The 19,155-nt window shown below is 41.4% G+C and overlaps 1 protein-coding gene across 3 annotated transcripts in view; it reads right to left on the bottom strand.

The window, feature by feature from the left end:
- The window catches only part of NPSR1 (neuropeptide S receptor 1), a 140,078-nt gene extending 130,248 nt beyond the window's left edge, over positions 1-9,830 (bottom strand). For all 3 annotated transcript variants that reach the window (XM_061197908.1, XM_061197909.1, XM_061197907.1), the window contains exon 1: positions 9,687-9,830. In XM_061197908.1, the coding sequence (XP_061053891.1) occupies positions 9,687-9,830 (144 nt within the window). The remainder of the gene's footprint in view (positions 1-9,686) is intronic.
- Between the last annotated feature and the right edge of the window lie 9,325 nt (positions 9,831-19,155).

The following is a 19,155-nucleotide window of genomic DNA, read 5'->3' as shown; positions in this document are numbered from 1 at the left end:
GTCGATGGACACTTAGGTTGCTTCCATGTCCTGGCTATTGTAAATAGTGCTGCAATGAACATTGTGGTACATGACTCTTCTTGAATTATGGTTTTCTCAGGGTGTATGCCCAGTAGTGGGATTGCTGGGTCATATGGTAGTTCTACTTTTAGTTTTTTAAGGAACCTCCATACTGTTCTCCATAGTGGCTGTATCAATTTACATTCCCACCAACAGTGCAAGAGAGTTCCCTTTTCTCCACACCCTCTCTAGCGTTTATTGTTTGTAGATTTTTTGATGATGGCCAGTCTGACTGGTGTGAGGTGATACCTCATTGTAGTTTTGATTTGCATTTCTCTAATGATTAATGATGTTGAGCATTCTTTCATGTGTTTGTTGGCAATCTGTATATCTTCTTTGGAGAAATGTCTATTTAGGTCTTCTGCCCATTTTTGGATTGGGTTGTTTGTGTTTTTGATATTGAGCTGCATGAGCTGCTTGTAAATTTTGGAGATTAATCCTTTGTCAGTTGCTTCATTTGCAAATATTTTCTGCCATTCTGAGGGTTGTGTTTTCATCTTGTTTATGTTTTGCTTTGCTGTGCAAAAGCTTTTAAGTTTCATTAGGTCCCATTTGTTTATTTTTGTTTTTATTTCCATTTCTCTAGGAGGTGGGTCAAAAAGGATCTTGCTGTGATTTATGTCATAGAATGTTTTGCCTATGTTCTCCTTTAAGAGTTTAATAGTGTCTGGCCTTACATTTAGGTCTTTAATCCATTTTGAGTTTACTTTTGTGTATGGTGTTAGGGAGTGTTCTAATTTCATTCTTTTACATGTAGCTGTCCAGTTTTCCCAGCACCACTTATTGAAGAGGCTCTCTTTTCTCCATTGTATATTCTTGCCTCCTTTATCAAAAATAAGGTGACCATATGTGTGTGGCTTTATCTCTGGGCTTTCTATCCTATTCCATTGATCTATATTTCTGTTTTTGTGCCAGTACCATACTGTCTTGATTACTGTAGCTTTGTAGTAGTCTGAAGTCAGGGAGTCTGATTCCTCGAGCTCCGTTTTTCTTTCTCAAGATTGCTCTGGCTATTCGGGGTCTTTTGTGTTTCCATACAAATTATGAAATTTTTTGTTCTAGTTCTGTGGAAATCCTCCTTTTTAACTTGCTTATGTCTCGTTCTGTCACTTCCCCCTCACCCCTGTCTTTTCTCCCCTTATCTAAGTGACTGCATTCTCTTCCCTTGTATCATAATTATTGACTATCTCTTTCCCCCATTAGACAGAATTGTCTGAGAATGACATACCTGTTTTGTTCATCTTTGAAACCCCAGTGCCTAAAGTAATAGTCAAGCCCATCTGTGATTCTCAACTGGGTAAGGTAAAGGGGTACATGACATATGGGGAAGAAAAGAATACAGTTTAAAAGATTGTATTCTGCATGTTTATACTTTGACTTATTTTTAGATATGATATTTAATTTATTTTGAAATTTAAATTGAGAGAGAAATATTTATGTTTATCTATAGTGTTAAGAATTTAAAAGGCTGAAATCACCTTAGTAATATTTGTTGAATGAAAGCATTAGTTTCCCAGCCCCTTAGGACAGTGATAAATCCTCTTTGGCTCCCTAGTCCCTAGTATAGGGTCCTACCCAGCGAAAGCAGCTGTAGTCTCACTGTTCACAGCAGAGACACATTTTCTGCTTGAAGTGTCCAGAGGCAGCAGACAGGAACCATGTGTGACTACCTGATTGAGATTCTAGTAGACAAGGCTGACACATTCACCCCACTGGAGCAGATCCTGTTGTCCACAAGTGGTGACCTCTGCCCTCTGCACTTTGCAGAAGATCTCTGTGGCTGAGTTTCTATAATCAGGCATCAGAACACATAAATGGAGAGCAGGGATGTGAATGTTAACACCCTTGTCCAAAACCTGCCCGATGTTTTAGGGCTCAGAAGTGGATGGCTTCCAGGTCTCAGATGTGGAACCAGAGCTGACGACAAGGGAAGGGGAACAGACAGATCTTGGATGTTGTTTCCTTCAGGTCTAATGACCTGTCTACACATCCTCCCCGCCAATAGGGCATGCTGTGGTGTCAGGAATTCCCTAAAATCATGGTACCTTTAAGTTCAAACCCAGTGGCTTGTAGAATAAGGATTAAGACTCCATCCACTCTAATGTGTTCACACAAATTTACTGAGACCTTAGGAATAAACTTGTTATGCAGATTGTTTCTTGATATGCTCTTTCATTCAACAAAATATTTTTTGACGATTTGTCTACCATGTGTCAGGCACTACACTAGGGGTAGTGGGATCTAGAGCTGCCTTAAAATGACTGACATCTAGTGTGTGTGTGTGTGTGTGTGTATCTGTGTATGTGTGTGTTGGTCTATGTTTATGTGCACACATATGTCTGTGTGTGTGTGTAGGCGGACATGCATGTCAAGAGATGAATCTTGTTGCACAGAGATTTGAAGTGCTTTGGAAGCATAAGAATAGTGATGCTGATCTACTAAACAATCTGAATTCTTCACAGATGAGGGGGCAATTGAGCTTAGATGTGATATCAGAAGAAAAAGCTATGAGAAAGGCATTCCTGCCAAAGGTAATATTTCCCTGGAATATGGCATTCAGTGCAGCATGGTACAGGAGGAGAGGAGAGGAGATGGGAGGGGGTGTTCCAGTCAGACTGTGCAGAGCCAGAAGGCCAAGGCTGAAGAGTTTGGGTTTTATCGTGCAGAAGGTGAAGGTCAAACCAAGCTTTACAGCAGTGTACTATGTTCCCCGCACTAGGGGCATTCAGTTAAGCTACATTTCCTATGCCCATCAGCTAATTAATTCTTGCCAATGGAATCGGAGTCAGTCATGTGTCATTTCAGGCCAAAGCAGATAAGAGAAGCTTTGCCATCTCCCTTGGAAACTGCTTGTTCTAGAAGGCAGAGCTACAAGTTGATCTGCTTGTAACTGGGACGTGAGAGAAAAATAAACTTTTGACGTGTTAAACCACTGAGATTCAGGGTTTAGTTTTTCACTGTTGCAGAGACTATCCTATCCTGACTAAAATCGGCAGTAGACCATGTTTATTTTTCCTTTTCTTTTTCTTTGTTTCTTTCTTGCTTCCTTTCATTTTATTTTTTAGAAAGTACACACCTCTAACTCCTATCAGACTTCATGTTCACATCTGGTTACAAAAAGGAATGCTATTTTAAACCCTCCTAGAGCTGATAGGGAGTCAAGTGAAATCATGTGATGTCAAGTTGTTAACTGTACGATGCTGCAAAGGGTAAGAGACCCGTCATTTTCAGGCAGCTGTCAATACTGTCTAAGTGAAAAAAAAAATTAGTCCGCAATGACTTCATCATGACCTTGGGTGGTTTTGCCATCCTGTGGCCCAGAAAATCTTTCTGCCAGTGTAGAAGCTCCTCTCTTCTGGATGGGATATAATTTCCCATCTCTGTAAAAAGCCCTTCTTGTAGTGGGCCATTAAGCTTGCATAGATAAAAATTAGATATTGTATAAGGACAATAAAGTAAGAAGTGGAATCGTCTCTAAATATCCTGTTCTACATTTTTCATGGTCTAGTTGAAAGAAAAGAAACAGCTCAATTCAACACCACTGTTTGAGGGCCTAATGCATATTAAAAAGCTGTCCTGAAGATTCTCAACTGCAGGGGTCTCTCTCAGAATCTTCAGAAGCTTCTTCCGTGTAAATAATGGGGGCTCCTCATCTCACAGTCAGTAGCTCTAGAAAGGAGTGAAACAACTAATCCTTGGGGCTATAACAGCTAACATTTATCAGACACTGTACTCTAGGCCATCACTGTTCTTAACGGCCTCACAAGCATTTAATCACTTAACTCGTCACAACAGCCCTCTGAAGGACACTTAATTCTCAGCATCATTTGTCAGGTAAGTAAACCAAGGCACAGGTAGAAGCAAACTGCCCCAAGTTCACAGCTCGATGGTGGCGGCACTGGGACCTGACCCCAGCAGTCCGACTTTACAGCCTGTGCCTCACTACAGTGATGGGGAAGATTCGAGAGCCTGAGTTTACCTGGGGATGACTAGGCTACTTCTTCTGCCATCAGCTGGACTGAGAGGTCCAGAGAGAAGCTAAGTTCAGTTACAGAAAATAAAGTTACATTTCTTGTCCACTTGAGTACATAGCTCGAAACATTCTTACCCACTATATCAACAGGAAATTATTTCAAGGATGACGGGGTGACATTTGTTTTTGAAGCACTCATGGATATGCTCCTTTCTACTTCCTTGAGAAAACCTCCCAGAGTCCAGGCAGCCAGAGAGCTCTGCCCCATCTGCCCTCAGGGTAGTCTTTACTCCAGCAATGCAGACAAAGAGAAACAAGTCAGCTCGGGGCTTTCAAAAATACCTCATGGAGGATATCATAAATAGCTTGAAGAGAAGCGTCTTTTTCCTTTGCAAGAGGTTGTGTCATTTGAGCATTCAGAGCAGAGAGTCTGGAATAATAAATTTGTCAGAAAACAGTCAAGTCAGTTTCCCCACCAGAGGGAAAGCAGGCAGCGGGAGACAGGCGTGTCAGACGGTACAATAGTGGTACAGAGTGTGAGAGGATATTGTATTGGCCCCTTCTAAGGCTACCACAAAGAGAGAGGAAGAGACCAAGGCTGGGAGCACAGGATTAAAGGGTGCTGAGCTCCACTTACTGTATAGGAACCAGGGGATGGCAGCCCCTGGGGATTTACCCAGATTTTATGGTGTGGGAGTTGAATAGATACGATGGCCACGTGGGGAGAGAGAGGAGCAGCCCAAATTTGGGAGGGAAGCAGTCAGACTTTTTATTCCCAGGAAGGATCCAGAAATTCAGCCAAAGTTGAGAGAGGGAAAGAGGGAGATGGGGGGGCACCCGTGTACCTGAAGGAAACGAGACAAAGGTACGCTGTAGCAGAAAGCAGTGCAGTCTGACCCGGGCCAGATGGGGATCCAGACAAGGGTCTGGAACTAGCATGACCACTTATGAGGGCCAGACAGTCCTCTTCATCTTAGCTGACGCCAACTTGCCCAGATTCCTCCCAAGGTCAGCCTCCCTCCCTCACTCTGACCGCACACATGTGAACACACACGCTGTAGAAGCATCATTCCTAGAGCTTCGATGCCTTTCCTGAGTCAGAAAGTGGGAAAACCCTTCACAGCCTGGAAAACTCTGCAATTCTGAGTTTACTCTGAATGAACTGAGATTGTTTCCTGCCATCAGATATATTAGTGACCCAAAGAGAAAGTTAGTTAAGGAAGTTTCCCTTTTTCACACACTAGAGTACATAGCTTGGGAACTGCACAATAGCCTTGTGTAGCCAACAGATGACACGCGTGCCTTTCTCAAGGACATGGAGTGAAGGTGAACATGGTAGAGCTGGCCCAGGGCAAGGGATTGGAAAGCGGTGTGCAGAAAAAGGCAATGATAGCAGCCCTTTAATAATTATCTAACTGGGCAAAATTAGTAATTTCCCTATGAACAGCCACATTATTCAACTCTCGAAACTCAAAATGAACATACTGAATGAAACTGATTAGAGGAGGACAAAAAAATGTAAATGCAAGACCCTTGTTATAACAGGAGATACATTGGGAGGTCCAGGACTGAGGGCTCCTGGATTCCAGGAAGGGCATCCCTGACATTGTCCTGGGGTCCAAGCAGGAAGTGAGACAGGAAAGTCCTGCAGAGCTGTGATGGGACAAGAGGAGGGTTCAGGGAAGCAGGCAAGTGGGCAGAGAGGAGCTGAAGTGACAGTCACTGAAGGTGAAAATGCTGGTACACAGTAGATAGAGAGAGTTCTTAGAAATGACTTGTCAGCCTAAATATAATAAAAACAAGCACAGTATACTTAAGCTTCTTAAATTAAGCTTTTCCTAAAGCCTAGTGTGAGATAATTGGGACATGGGTTGAACTGGAATTTGCTTTTGTTATATTAATGAGGAAGGGTGTGTTAACAAAATTAATAGTAAGACTACAGGCAAAGGGTGCAAAACAAAGGCAACAAACTGTCCAATCACCCTCAAGCACTTAGAAGCAACCATTTACATATAAACAATAGTTAGACTAATTGCATATCATTTGTAACGACCCACTGAAGGAGATTCAATAAAAGATCTTCTTCAGGTAATATTTTCAGTCTTGGTTCATATTTCTCCCCTCACTTGAGAGTAATAAAACTGAGTTCATTTGCATTATTTTATAATTTCGGCAATTTACTAATTCAGGCAGGTTTCCCTCCCAGTTACTTTGAATTAATTTTCTCATCATTAAGAATCAGGGATTCAGGAAACATTGCTAACGAATTCACAGTCGAAATTAAAGGCTATTAAGAGGAGAGTTTCATCTTTGTCTTCCACTTGGACAGGCTTATATTCAGGTCTTCCATTCACTTTCTGATGAGCCAGGTCTCATCCTCCTTGAAAGTGTCTGGTAGATTCTTGAAGCCCATATAATTGCTTAATGCTGGGGGCTAGGAATGGAGGAGGTGAACTGGATGAAACCTTGAATGTATGAGAAACTGGAAACTGTGAAGGAAACTGGGGCCTGAGCTGAGAACCTTGAACCCAGGACCACAGAGCGTTAGTCATGTGAAGCCCACGATAGAGGAAGGGGGAGGTGAACTCACCTCTGCCTTCCCCGCTGATATCCAAGGACACACTTTGGTTGACAGAGTAGGTTAGAACAGTGGGGAGCAGGTGTAAGAATTTGGAGATGGAGATGGGGAAGAAAGAAAAGGCTCTGAGCTTGTGAAGAAAGGGCTAGTAAGATCTAGACAGGGATGTCTTGCCTCCTGCCAAGAGAGCTTTGGGTTCAGAGAAGTAGAGGGCTACGTAGGTAACTAGATTAGAAGTCCAAGCATGAAGACTCAGTAAGGCAGCTGAGGCTAGGTAAGGCGGCAACGGGGTGGGTATGGGTTCTCCAGGGCTTAACCAGGTACGAGGTATGATGGCACAGCTACTTCTGTACCCACCCACTGGCAACTATAACTTAGCTTCATCACATTGGTTTAGAAATGGAATAAGGATGAGCTGAATGCACCTGCAGAGGACCTCGGTGAGTACAGCTGATAGAGACCCAGCAGGGCAGGGGCTGATGTGTGGAGTAGTAGTTAACAAGACCCCCACCTCTGTCACTAAGAAAGCAAACTTCCTGTTGCCCAGTCTGACAACATGTAGACAGTAGACAGAAACAGAACACCACACTTCATTTATGCAGTAAATGTTTATTGAATAAGCCTAGCATGGTGCTGGTTTCCTGAGAAAACATGAAACAAACATCAGGCATTCCTTTCACTCAAGGAGCTTAATAGCTGTTACACATTTACCTGATGCTTATTGCAATAGCAGCTAAGGAGTGTTGGATTAAGTGGCAAGGAGAGGGGTACACTCCAGGACACTACCGGAACTCAGAGGAGGGGTGGGTCGGGGAGCTTCGGGGAGGAAGCAACCCAAGAGGAGCCTTAAAGAGTGGGTAGAATTTAGATAAACACAGGTGAAGATGGACGGCAATTCCAGATGGGAAGATACAACATGGGTTGAGAATTAAATGAGATACTTCGCAAAAGTCATTTAGAAAAATTCCTGTCACCAAGAAAGCCCACAGCCAATGAAAGGTGTGACTATTGCTCTTGCTATTAGTTCTGGTAAGGCTGTTACCATTTCAATTTTGATGACATTTTTACTGCTTTTGGAAAAGGCAATGGAGATGAAAAGGACATGTTTGGGAGACAGTAAAGAAGCACATTTCTGACTTCCTTCTTGAGAAGGTTGTGGGATAAAAGGGTCACAGTTTTCATCAGAACAAGAGGAACAAGAGTTTGCATCCGAGCTGTTTCTGTATCAACAGTGCATCAAACCTGCTTGTGCTCAAACGGGACCATGGAAAAAGTTACACTAAGACACTTAAGCTAGTTCCCACCAACACCACTACTGACTTCTGTGTAACTAAAAATCACTGTTTTAATGAATGATTATATCTCTCAAAAAATGAAACAACATTCTAAGCTCCTGGCCAGACATAATTTCTCTCTTTCTGCTCCTCTCCTTGTCTAATGGTCCAATTGCTTGAGAGCAAACTTATTAATAGAAATGAGATGAAAACAATATGATTTTCCTTAGTGCCTGGAGATGATGTTGCTAGGACAGTACAAACACTAGAAGAGAGTGAGAAGGGATTTGTTTGTCCAGATACTCAGAACATCCCCTTAGGAGCTGTATACAAAAAATGGCAAATGAGATTTCAGCTGAGAATGATTACTGCCCGAATCTCAGAACAACTGCCTTATTGCTGATTATTATCCCTCTTGCAGTGGCCCGTCTCTCTCCATTCTGTTTGCTGTCATGTTCTATCAATATCAAAGAGGCTGCAGAGGCAGCATCGCTGAGAGGAGTGGTGTGTTTCCTGGGTGCAAAAAGCCTGCTTCTCTAAGATAGAATCTCTGGACCTGCAGGCTGATTTCATAGAGGGGATTATTCAGTCAACAGTAAATGGCCCCAAACTCCAATTTCAGCTTCTATTTTCTGTCGTGGAGCCGGGCAGCTGGGCTGTGTGTGAGCAAGCATGCGTTAGGAGGTGGTGCTTAGGGATGGGTCCCGTGCAGTCAGCTGAAGTGACTTGTTCGGCTCTGCTTTGCTATATTGTCTCTTGGTCTCTCCAGCACCAGTGAGGCTGGCTCCCGGGACAGCTCCCTGCTGAAAGTTTTATTCTGAGTGTTGGCAAAGAAGCAAAGCTCCAAGGTGGATATTACAGCAATTCTACTTTGTCAGTAAAAATCAAATCATTTCAAGGACACCCAGAGGATTAAAAAAAAAAAAAAAACTGCTAGAATTTTTCCTGAAGTATTTTCCTTTTTGGTATAAAAGACCAGTTTGAGCCCTGGGAATTAGTGTAACGCCTGAAAGCACTATCAGGCAGCGTGTGAAGTAACCTGACGTCCCAGCATTCCCATGCAAGAAGCAGGACACTGTTTTCCAGATGCCCGGTTTGTTCCTGACCACAGTCTTGTTCAGAAGAGGAAACAGTATTAGCTTAATGAGGACATTTTTCTCAATGTGGCCCTTGGATACTTTGAAGGTGAAACTCACCGAACTCTGATTTCCTCAACTGTTTTAGGAGGGCAACTTGTTGCAAACAGCGACACCACCAACTACAGTCAAAGACCCTATTTCTCACTGATGTTCAATGCAAAGGCTCAACAAAGAAAGTGTGATCCTTCCTTCCTTCCTCAGCGTTGTCTCTCACTGCATCAGGTACTGTCCTGGGCAATGTGGGCTTTCCACCCCTCTGATGTTCCTAGCAAAAAACTCACAACAGTAACCCTTACAAGAAACAGACATTTCAAGCACTACTACAGGATCAATTAAAAGTGCTTTCACCTAAGGAAAAGGGGAAAATTAAAAAGTTATCCACTCATGAATGTTACTCATGATTCACACATTTGCAGCAGCAGCAGAAAAACAAACAAACAACAAACCCCACCAGTATTCTTAAGAAATTACAATATAGGTCCTTGCACAGTATGAAAAACTCATTGCTTTAGATCATCAGGTTTTTTTTTTAAACTCTTTTCAGTAAAGAATATAAACTACACTCATTCACAATATTGGCTACGCTCTTTTAACTCAGTCTAACATTCTACTTTGTCTTACGACTTAAAATCAGTGTTCAGAGTGGAAGGCAGGAAACTCACCTTAAAGGAGTAGTAGAAGGAGCCCCACTCCTCTCCTTCCACCACGGCAGTGAAAGTCACCGTTTCCGTGCAGAGGATGGGAGAATCCAGTGTCTGCCCAGTCCCGTTGGACTTGGGGCTGCCCTCCGTGAGGTTGGCCGGCATGGCTCAGGTGGGGCTGAGCCCAGCTGTCCCTGCGCCTGCAGCCGGGGACAGAGTCCTGCCCTGTCGTGAGAGCGGGGCAGCAGCTGCAGCTCTACACCTCCCCTGCCTCCCCAAGCTTCTGCTGGAGCTCAGCTGAGCAGAGACACAGAGCCCTGTGCAGCCCACCTCACTAGAGAGCCCTGCCTGCTTCCTGAAGCCACGTGCTGCTCAACACCCCACGTTCCCGCCCAGCACAGGGGGCCTGGTCCCCAGGGCAGGCAGGAGCCCCTCACGGCGATCCACGTGGCTCCCCGGACAGGCCTCCCTGCTCAGTTGTACTTTTCCTCACTTCCAGGACAGACCGCCACACATCTGCTCCAGCTTCAACAATATAGGAATTTGGACTCAACAGACAGTCGATTCATTCAGGTCATGTTTGCATTTCTGAAATCAAATCATAATGATGCATTTGTTCCAGCTGAGGGTGCCTTCTGACTTAAAATCCTCACCCAGCCATTTACTTAGTAGCCTGCACGTTATTTCAGTAAATGTGGGCAAAGGGCACATTTGTATTTCACACCTGTGATTCTCCTCTAGGTTTTCAGAGGGCAGTGCTCAGAAAAGCCTGGGGTCTGTGTTTGTCAGTCAGCCACGACCCCTCGTGATGCGACTGGGATTGGTGCCTGGTAGATACTCTTATCACCTTGATGTTCTTTTATTTGATCTTCAAAACAACTCTGCGAGGTAAGCAGGGAACATATCTTTATGTTCTCATTTTACACTAGAAGAGACTGCTTCTCACCGTGAAATGACTTGCTCAAGATCCCACAGCTGGTGATGGAAATGAGATGACAACTCATTTCTTCAGAAATTCCTAGACAGAGGTGCTTTTACTGTAACATACACTGATTTGCATCAAATCTCAGGGGTCTATTGAGGTATGAAGTTAACATGAGTAAGGGGAGCAGGCCAGGTGTAAAGCAAAAGGACTAAGCTGCTTGTACTACAACCAAGCATGATACCTGATAACTTACACTGAAAATGCTCTGTGAGCCAAGTATGCACAGCCACTGGTTAATGACACCTAGTATAAGAGGTAGTGATAGTCATAAAAGAATATAGCCCCCATGATATTTCCTGGGAAAGTTGTAGCATAATCCATCCCGCCTAGGAAGAGTGCAGTGTGATAGAGATGACAAGATGTTAAGTCTATACTGAAGGGATAGCAAATAGGAGGGAGCTGTTCAGGAAACAGGATGAGTTGTGGACTCGGGAAAGGGTCAAAACAGGACGACAACCCAATAGCAAAATGAGCAAAGAGTATTCTGCCTGGCAAACACGAAAAAAGTGCTTAACCATTAAACTAAAGAAAAACAACTTAAAACAAGACAGAATTTTTATTCATTGGCATAGTGAAAACTAGGGTCTGACTACCCCAAGTGTCGACGAAGATGAGAAGAAATGGGTTTACATTTTTACTTCTGGTGTGAGAGTTAGCTGATATGGTCACCTTGAAGAGCAATTGGTCAGTATCCAGTAAAGCTGAAATTACACGGTCTATAATTTCCATCTCTTTATCTGGGTTCCTTACGTGTATTTAATTTAGGGAAATTCACTGCACTACACACATAAAATGCATGCACTTTTTTGTGGGTCTGTTTTACCTCAATAAAAATTTATAAAATGAAATCTGTGAGAAACTTCTGGGAAAGGACAGAAGTCAGTTAAGTCATAGTATGGTCAGGATGAAGAGAGAGAAAATGGTAGATGCCATGGACAGGGAATAGATGGAGAGAGAACCTCGGGTTGCGCTGTTTTCTTTCCACTCATGGTCCAGTTGGATCAGTTTTTGACCTGTGGCGACCCAAGAGAAATGTTTATGTATGTGTACAGGAAACATGCACAAACATGCCTTTGCAATATTGCTTGGAAACAAACCAGAAGTAACCTAAATATTTATGGTGACAAAATCAATTGAGAAGGTTGGAACCAGAAACTACCCACATACCCATCAACAGTAGACTGGATAAATAAATTTCTATGTAATCATATAATGAAATACTATACATCAATGAGAATGAATAAGCTATAGCAAATGTAACATTTCTCAGGGCAAAAGAATGGTGTAAGATCTTAAATTGAAAGGCTACAGCAAGTGTGAAACAGGAGCATAAAAGTCTAAACAAATAGTAGTAAATTTAAGAATACTGAAGACAAGAAAATTCTAAAAATTTCTAAAGAGAAAAAGCAGAACTCTTACAAAGAAACAAACATCGCATACGTATCTGATTGTTAATAATAATATCAGATGCAAGTACCTAGAATTTTATATCTAGAAAAGTTATAATTTATGTGTGAGTATAAATAATGATTTTTTTCTGACATTTGTGGCTCCAAAGTGATCTGGTTTGGAGGGTGATACGATTGGCAGATGATCTTGACGTGAATAACAGACTATTTTTAAAAAGAAAGAAAAATAAATGTATAATTTGAGACATTTACTGACACCATTCTTCAGAGCAGCATATTTTATACATGATGATATGACTTTTTTTTTTTTTAAGCATCTTTATTGAAGTATAATTGCTTTACAATGGTGTGTTAGCTTCTGCTTTATAACAAAGTGAATCAGTTATACATATACATATGTTCCCATATCTCTTCCCTCTTGCATCTCCCTCCCTCCCACCCTCCCTATCCCACCCCTCTAGGTGGTCACAAAGCACCGAGCTGATCTCCCTGTGCTATGCGGCTGCTTCCCACTAGCTATCTATTTTACATTTGGTAGTGTATATATGTCCATGACACTCTCTCACTCTGTCACATCTCACCCCTCCCCCTCCCCATATCCTCAAGTCCATTCTCTAGTAGGTCTGTGTCTTTATTCCCATCTTGCCACTAGGTTCTTCATGACCTTTTTTTTTTTCCCTTAGATTCCATATATATGTGTTAGCATACTGTATTTCTTTTTCTCTTTCTGACTTACTTCACTCTGTATGACAGACTCTAACTCCATCCACCTCATTACAAACACCTCCATTTCATTTCTTTTTATGGCTGAGTAATATTCCATTGTATATATGTGCCACATCTTCTTTATCCATTCATCCAATGATGGACACCTAGGTTGCTTCCATGTCCTGGCTATTGTAAACAGAGCTGCAATGAATATTTTGGTACATGACTCTTTCTGAATTATGGTTTTCTCAGGGTATATGCCCAGTAGTGGGATTGCTGGGTCGTATGGTAGTTCTATTTTTAGTTTTTTAAGGAACCTCCATACTGTTCTCCATAGTGGCTGTATCAATTTACATTCCCACCAACAGTGCAAGAGTGTTCCCTTTTCTCCACACCCTCTCCAGCATTTATTGTTTCTAGATTTTTTGATGATGGCCATTCTGACTGGTGTGAGATGATACCTCATTGTAGTTTTGATTTGCATTTCTCTAATGATTAATGATGTTGAGCATTCTTTCATGTGTCTGTTGGCAATCTGTATATCTTCTTTGGAGAAATGTCTATTTAGGTCTTCTGCCCATTTTTGGATTGGGTTGTTTGTTTTTTTGTTATTGAGCTGCATGAGCTGCTTGTAAATCTTGGAGATTAATCCTTTGTCAGTTGCTTCATTTGCAAATATTTTCTCCCATTCTGAGGGTTGTCTTTTGGTCTTGTTTATGGTTTCCTTTGCTGTGCAAAAGCTTTGAAGTTTCATTAGGTCCCATTTGTTTATTTGTGTTTTTATTTCCATTTCTCTAGGAGGTGGGTCAAAAAGGATCTTGCTGTGATTTATGTCATAGAGTGTTCTGCCTATGTTTTCCTCTAAGAGTTTGATAGTGCCTGGCCTTACACTTAGGTCTTTAATCCATTTTGAGTTTATTTTTGTGTATGGTGTCAGGGAGTGTTCTAATTTAATTTCATACTTTTACATGTACCTGTCCAATTTTCCCAGCACCACTTATTGAAGAGGCTGTCTTTTCTCCACTGTATATGCTTGCCTCCTTTATCAAAGATAAGGTGACCATATGTGCGTGGGCTTATCTCTGGGCTTTCTATCCTGTTCCATTGATCTATATTTCTGTTTTTGTGCCAGTACCAAACTGTCTTGATTACTGTAGCTTTGTAATATAGTCTGAAGTCAGGGAGCCTGATTCCTCCAGCTCCATTTTTCGTTCTCAAGATTGCTTTGGCTATTCGGGGTCTTTTGTGTTTCCATACAAATTGTGAAATTTTTTGTTCTAGTTCTGTGAAAAATGCCAGTGGTAGTTTGATAGGGATTGCATTGAATCTGTAGATTGCTTTGGGTAGCAGAGTCATTTTCACAATGTTGATTCTTCCAATCCAAGAACATGGTATATCTCTCCATCTATTTGTATCATCTTTAATTTCTTTCATCAGTGTCCTATAATTTTCTGCATACAGGTCTTTTGTCTCCTTAGGTAGGTTTATTCCTAGATATTTTATTCTTTTTGTTGCAATGGTAAACGGCAGTGTTTTCTTAATTTCACTTTCAGATTTTTCATCATTAGTATACAGGAATGCAAGAGATTTCTGTGCATTAATTTTGTATCCTACTACTTTACCAAATTCATTGATTAGCTCTAGTAGTTTTCTGGTAGCATCTTTTGGATTCTCTATGTATAGTATCATGTCATCTGCAAACAGTGACAGCTTTACTTCTTCTTTTCCGATTTGGATTCCTTTTATTTCTTTTTCTTCTCTGATTGCTGTGGCTAACACTTCCAAAACTATGTTGAATAATAGTGGTGAGAGTGGGCAACCTTGTCTTGTTCCTGATCTTAGTGGAAATGGTTTCAGTTTTTCACCATTGAGGACAATGTTGGCTGTGGGTTTGTCATATACGGCCTTTATTATGTTGAGGAAAGTTCCCTCTATGCCTACTTTCTGCAGGACTTTTATCATAAATGGGTGTTGAATTTTGTCGAAAGCTTTCTCTGCATCTATTGAGATGATCATATGGTTTTTCTCCTTCAATTTGTTAATATGATGTATCACGTTGATTGATTTGCGTATATTGAAGAATCCTTGCATTCCTGGAATAAACCCCACTTGATCATGGTGTATAATCCTTTTAATGTGCTGTTGGATTCTGTTTGCTAGTATTTTGTTGAGGATTTTTGCATCTATGTTCATCAGTGATATTGGCCTGTAGTTTTCTTTCTTTGTGACATCTTTGTCTGGTTTTGGTATCAGGGTGATGGTGGCCTCGTAGAATGAGTTTGGGAGTGTTCCTCCGTCTGCTATATTTTGGAAGAGTTTGAGCAGGATAGGTGTTAGCTCTTCTCTAAATGTTTGATAGAATTCGCCTGTGAAGCCATCTGGTCCTGGGCTTTTGTGTGTTGGAAGATTTTTAATCACAGTTTCAATTTCAGTGCTTGTGATTGGTCTGTTCATATTTTATATTTCTTCCTGGTTCAGTCTTGGCAGGTTGTGCATTTCTAAGAATCTGTCCATTTCTTCCAGGTTGTCCATTTTATTGGCATAGAGTTGCTTGTAGTAATCTCTCATGATCGTTTGTATTTCTGCAGTGTCAGTGGTTACTTCTCCTTTTTCATTTCTAATTCTATTAATTTGAGTCTTCTCCCTTTTTCTCTTGATGAGTCTGGCTAATGGTTTATCAATTTTGTTTATCTTCTCAAAGAACCAGCTTTTAGTTTCATTGATTTTTGCTATTGTTTCCTTCATTTCTTTTTCATTTATTTCTGATCTGATCTTTATGATTTCTTTCCTTCTGCTAGCTTTGGGGTTTTTTTGTTCTTCTTTCTCTAATTGCTTTAGGTGCAAGGTTAGGTTGTTTATTCGAGATGTTTCCTGTTTCTTGATGTAGGCTTGTATTGCTATAAACTTCCCTCTTAGAACTGCTTTTGCTGCATCCCATAGGTTTTGGATCGTCGTGTCTCCATTGTCATTTGTTTCTAGGTATTTTTTGATTTCCCCTTTGATTTCTTCAGTGATCACTTCGTTATTAAGTAGTGTATTGTGTAGCCTCCATGTGTTTGTATTTTTTACAGATCTTTTCCTGTAATTGATATCTAGTCTCATAGCGTTGTGGTCGGAAAAGATACTTGATACGATTTCAATTTTTTTAAATTTACCAAGGCTTGATTTGTGACCCAAGATATGATCTATCCTGGAGAATGTTCCATGAGCACTTGAGAAAAATGTGTATTCTGTTGTTTTTGGGTGGAATGTCCTATAAATACCAATTAAGTCCATCTTGTTTAATGTATCATTTAAAGCTTGTGTTTCCTTATTTATTTTCATTTTGGATGATCTGTCCATTGGTGAAAGTGTGGTGTTAAAGTCCCCTACTATGATTGTGTTACTGTCGATTTCCCCTTTTATGGCTGTTAGTATTTGCCTTATGTATTGAGGTGCTCCTATGTTGGGTGCATAAATATTTACAATTGTTATACCTTCCTCTTGGATCGATCCCTTGATCATTATATAGTGTCCTTCTTTGTCTCTTGTAATAGTCTTTATTTTAAAGTCTATTTTGTCTGATATGAGAATTGCTACTCCAGCTTTCTTTTGATTTCCATTTGCATGGAATATCTTTTTCCATCCCCTCACTTTCAGTCTGTATGTGTCTCTAGGTCTGAAGTGGGTCTCTTGTAGACAGCATATATATGGGTCTTGTTTTTGTATCCATTCAGCCAGTCTGTGTCTTTTGGTGGGAGCATTTAATCCATTTACATTTAAGGTAATTATCGATATGTATGTTCCTATTCCCATTTTCTTAAATGTTTTGGGTTTGTTATTGTAGGTCTTTTCCTTCTCTTGTGTTTCTTGCCTAGAGAAGTTCCTTTAGCATTTGTTGTAAAGCTGGTTTGGTGGTGCTGAACTCTCTCAGCTTTTGCTTGTCTGTAAAGGTTTTAATTTCTCCATCAAATCTGAATGAGATCCTTGCTGGGTAGAGTAACCTTGGTTGTAGGTTTTTCTCCTTCATCACTTTAAGTATATCCTGCCACTCCCTTCTGGCTTGCAGAGTTTCTGCTGAAAGATCAGCTGTTAACCTTATGGGGATGCCCTTGTGTGTTATTTGTTGTTTTTCCCTTGCTGCTTTTAATATGTTTTCTTTATATTTAATTTTTGATAGTTTGATTAATATGTGTCTTGGTGTGTTTCTCCTTGGATTTATCCTGTATGGGACTCTCTGTGCTTCCAGGACTTGATTAACTATTTCCTTTCCCATATTAGGGAAGTTTTCAACTATAATCTCTTCAAATATTTTCTCAGTCCCTTTCTTTTTCTCTTCTTCTTCTGGGACCCCTATAATTCGAATGTTGGTGCGTTTAATGTTGTCCCAGAGGTCTCTGAGACTGTCCTCAGTTCTTTTCATTCTTTTTTCTTTATTCTGCTCTGCAGTAGTTATTTCCACCATTTTATCTTCCAGGTCACTTATCCGTTCTTCTGCCTCAGTTATTCTGCTATTGATCCCATCTAGAGTATTTTTAATTTCATTTATTGTGCTTTTCATCGTTGCTTGGTTCCTCTTTAGTTCTTCTACGTCCTTGTTAAATGTTTCTTGCATTTTGTCTATTCTATTTCCAAGATTTTGGATCATCCTTACTATCATTATTCTGAATTCTTTTTCAGGTAGACTACCTATTTCCTCTTCATTTGTTAGGTCTGATGTGTTTTGACCCTGCTCCTTCATCTGCTGTGTGTTTTTCTGTCTTCTCATTTTGCTTATCTTACTGTGTTTGGGGTCTCCTTTTCACAGGCTGCAGGTTCGTAGTTCCTGTTGTTTTTGGTATCTGTCCCCAGTGGCTAAGGTTGGTTCAGTGGGTTGTGTAGGTTTCCTGGTGGAGGGAACTAGTGCCTGTGTTCTGGTGGATGAGGCTGGATCTTGTCTTTCTGGTGGGCTCGTCCACGTCTGGTGGTGTGTTTTGGGGTGTCTGTGGCCTTATTATGAATTTAGGCAGCCTCTCTGTTAATGGATGGGGCTGTGTTCCTGTCTTGCTAGTTGTTTGGCATAGGGTGTCCAGCACTGTAGCTTGCTGGTCGTTGAGTGAAGCTGGGTCTTGATGTTGAGATGGAGATCTCTGAGAGATTTTTGCCGTTTGGTATTACGTGGAGCTGGGAGGTCTCTTGTGGACCAGTGTCCTGAAGTTGGCTCTCCCACCTCAGAGGCACAGCCCTGATGCCTGGCTGGAGCACCAAGAGCCTTTCATCCACACGGCTCAGAATAAAAGGGAGAAAAAATGGAAAGAAAGAAAGAAAGAGGATAAAATAAAATAAAATAAAGCAATTATAATAAAAAATAAGAAAAAAATTATTAAGAATAAATTTATTAAGAAAAAAAATTTTTAATTTTTAAAAATAGATTTATTAATTTTTTATACTAAAAATAAGAAAAAAATTATTAAGAAAAAAATTTTTTAAAATAAAAAATATGAAAAAACTTATTAAAAAATTTTTTTTAAATTTTTTAAAAATAGAAAATAAGGAAAAAATTATTAAGAAAATATTTATTAGGGAAAAAAAAATTTTTAAGTAAAAAAAACAAACAAAAAAAAAAACGGACGGACCTAACCCTAGGACTAACGGTGAGAGCAAAGCTATACAGACAAAATCTCACCCAGAAGCATACACATATACACTCACAAAAAAAGGAAAAGGGGAAAAGTTAATATATCCTGCTCCCAAAGTCCACCTCCTAAATTTGGGATGATTCGTTGTCTATTCAGGTATTCAACAGATGCAGGCACATCAAGTTGTTTGTGGAGCTTTAATCCACTGCTTCTGAGGCTGCTGGGAGAGATTTCCCTTTCTCTTCTTTGTTCGTACAGCTCCCTGGGTTCAGCTTTGGATTTGGACCCGCCTCTGCGTGTAGGTCGCCTGAGGGCGTCTGTTCCCCGCCCAGACAGAACGGGGTTAAAGGAGCAGCTGATTCGGGGGCTCTGGCTCAGTCAGACCGGGGGGAGGGAGCGGTACGGAGGAGGCGGGGCGAGCCTGCGGCGGCAGAAGCCGGCGTGACGTTGCAGCAGCCTGAGGCGCGCCGTGCGCTCTCCCGGGGAAGTTGTCCCCGGATTACGGGAGCCTGGCCGTGGCGGGCTGCACAGGCTCCCGGGAGGAGCGGTGTGGAGAATGACCTGTGCTCGCCCACAGGCTTTTTGGTGGCGGCAGCAGCAGCCTTAGCGTCTCATGCCTGTCTCTGGGGTCCGCGCTGATAGCCGCGGCTCGCGCCCGTCTCTGGAGTTCGTTTAAGCGGCGCTCTGAATCCCCTCTCCTTGCGCGCCGCGAAACAAAGAGGCAAGAAAAAGTCTCTTGCCTCTTCGGCAGCTGCAGACTTTTTCTCGGGCACCCTCCCGGCTAGTTGTGG

This window comes from Eubalaena glacialis, chromosome 8, assembly GCF_028564815.1.
Source record: "Eubalaena glacialis isolate mEubGla1 chromosome 8, mEubGla1.1.hap2.+ XY, whole genome shotgun sequence".
NCBI lineage: Eukaryota > Metazoa > Chordata > Mammalia > Artiodactyla > Balaenidae > Eubalaena > Eubalaena glacialis.
This window is presented reverse-complemented; position numbering and strand designations above follow the sequence as displayed.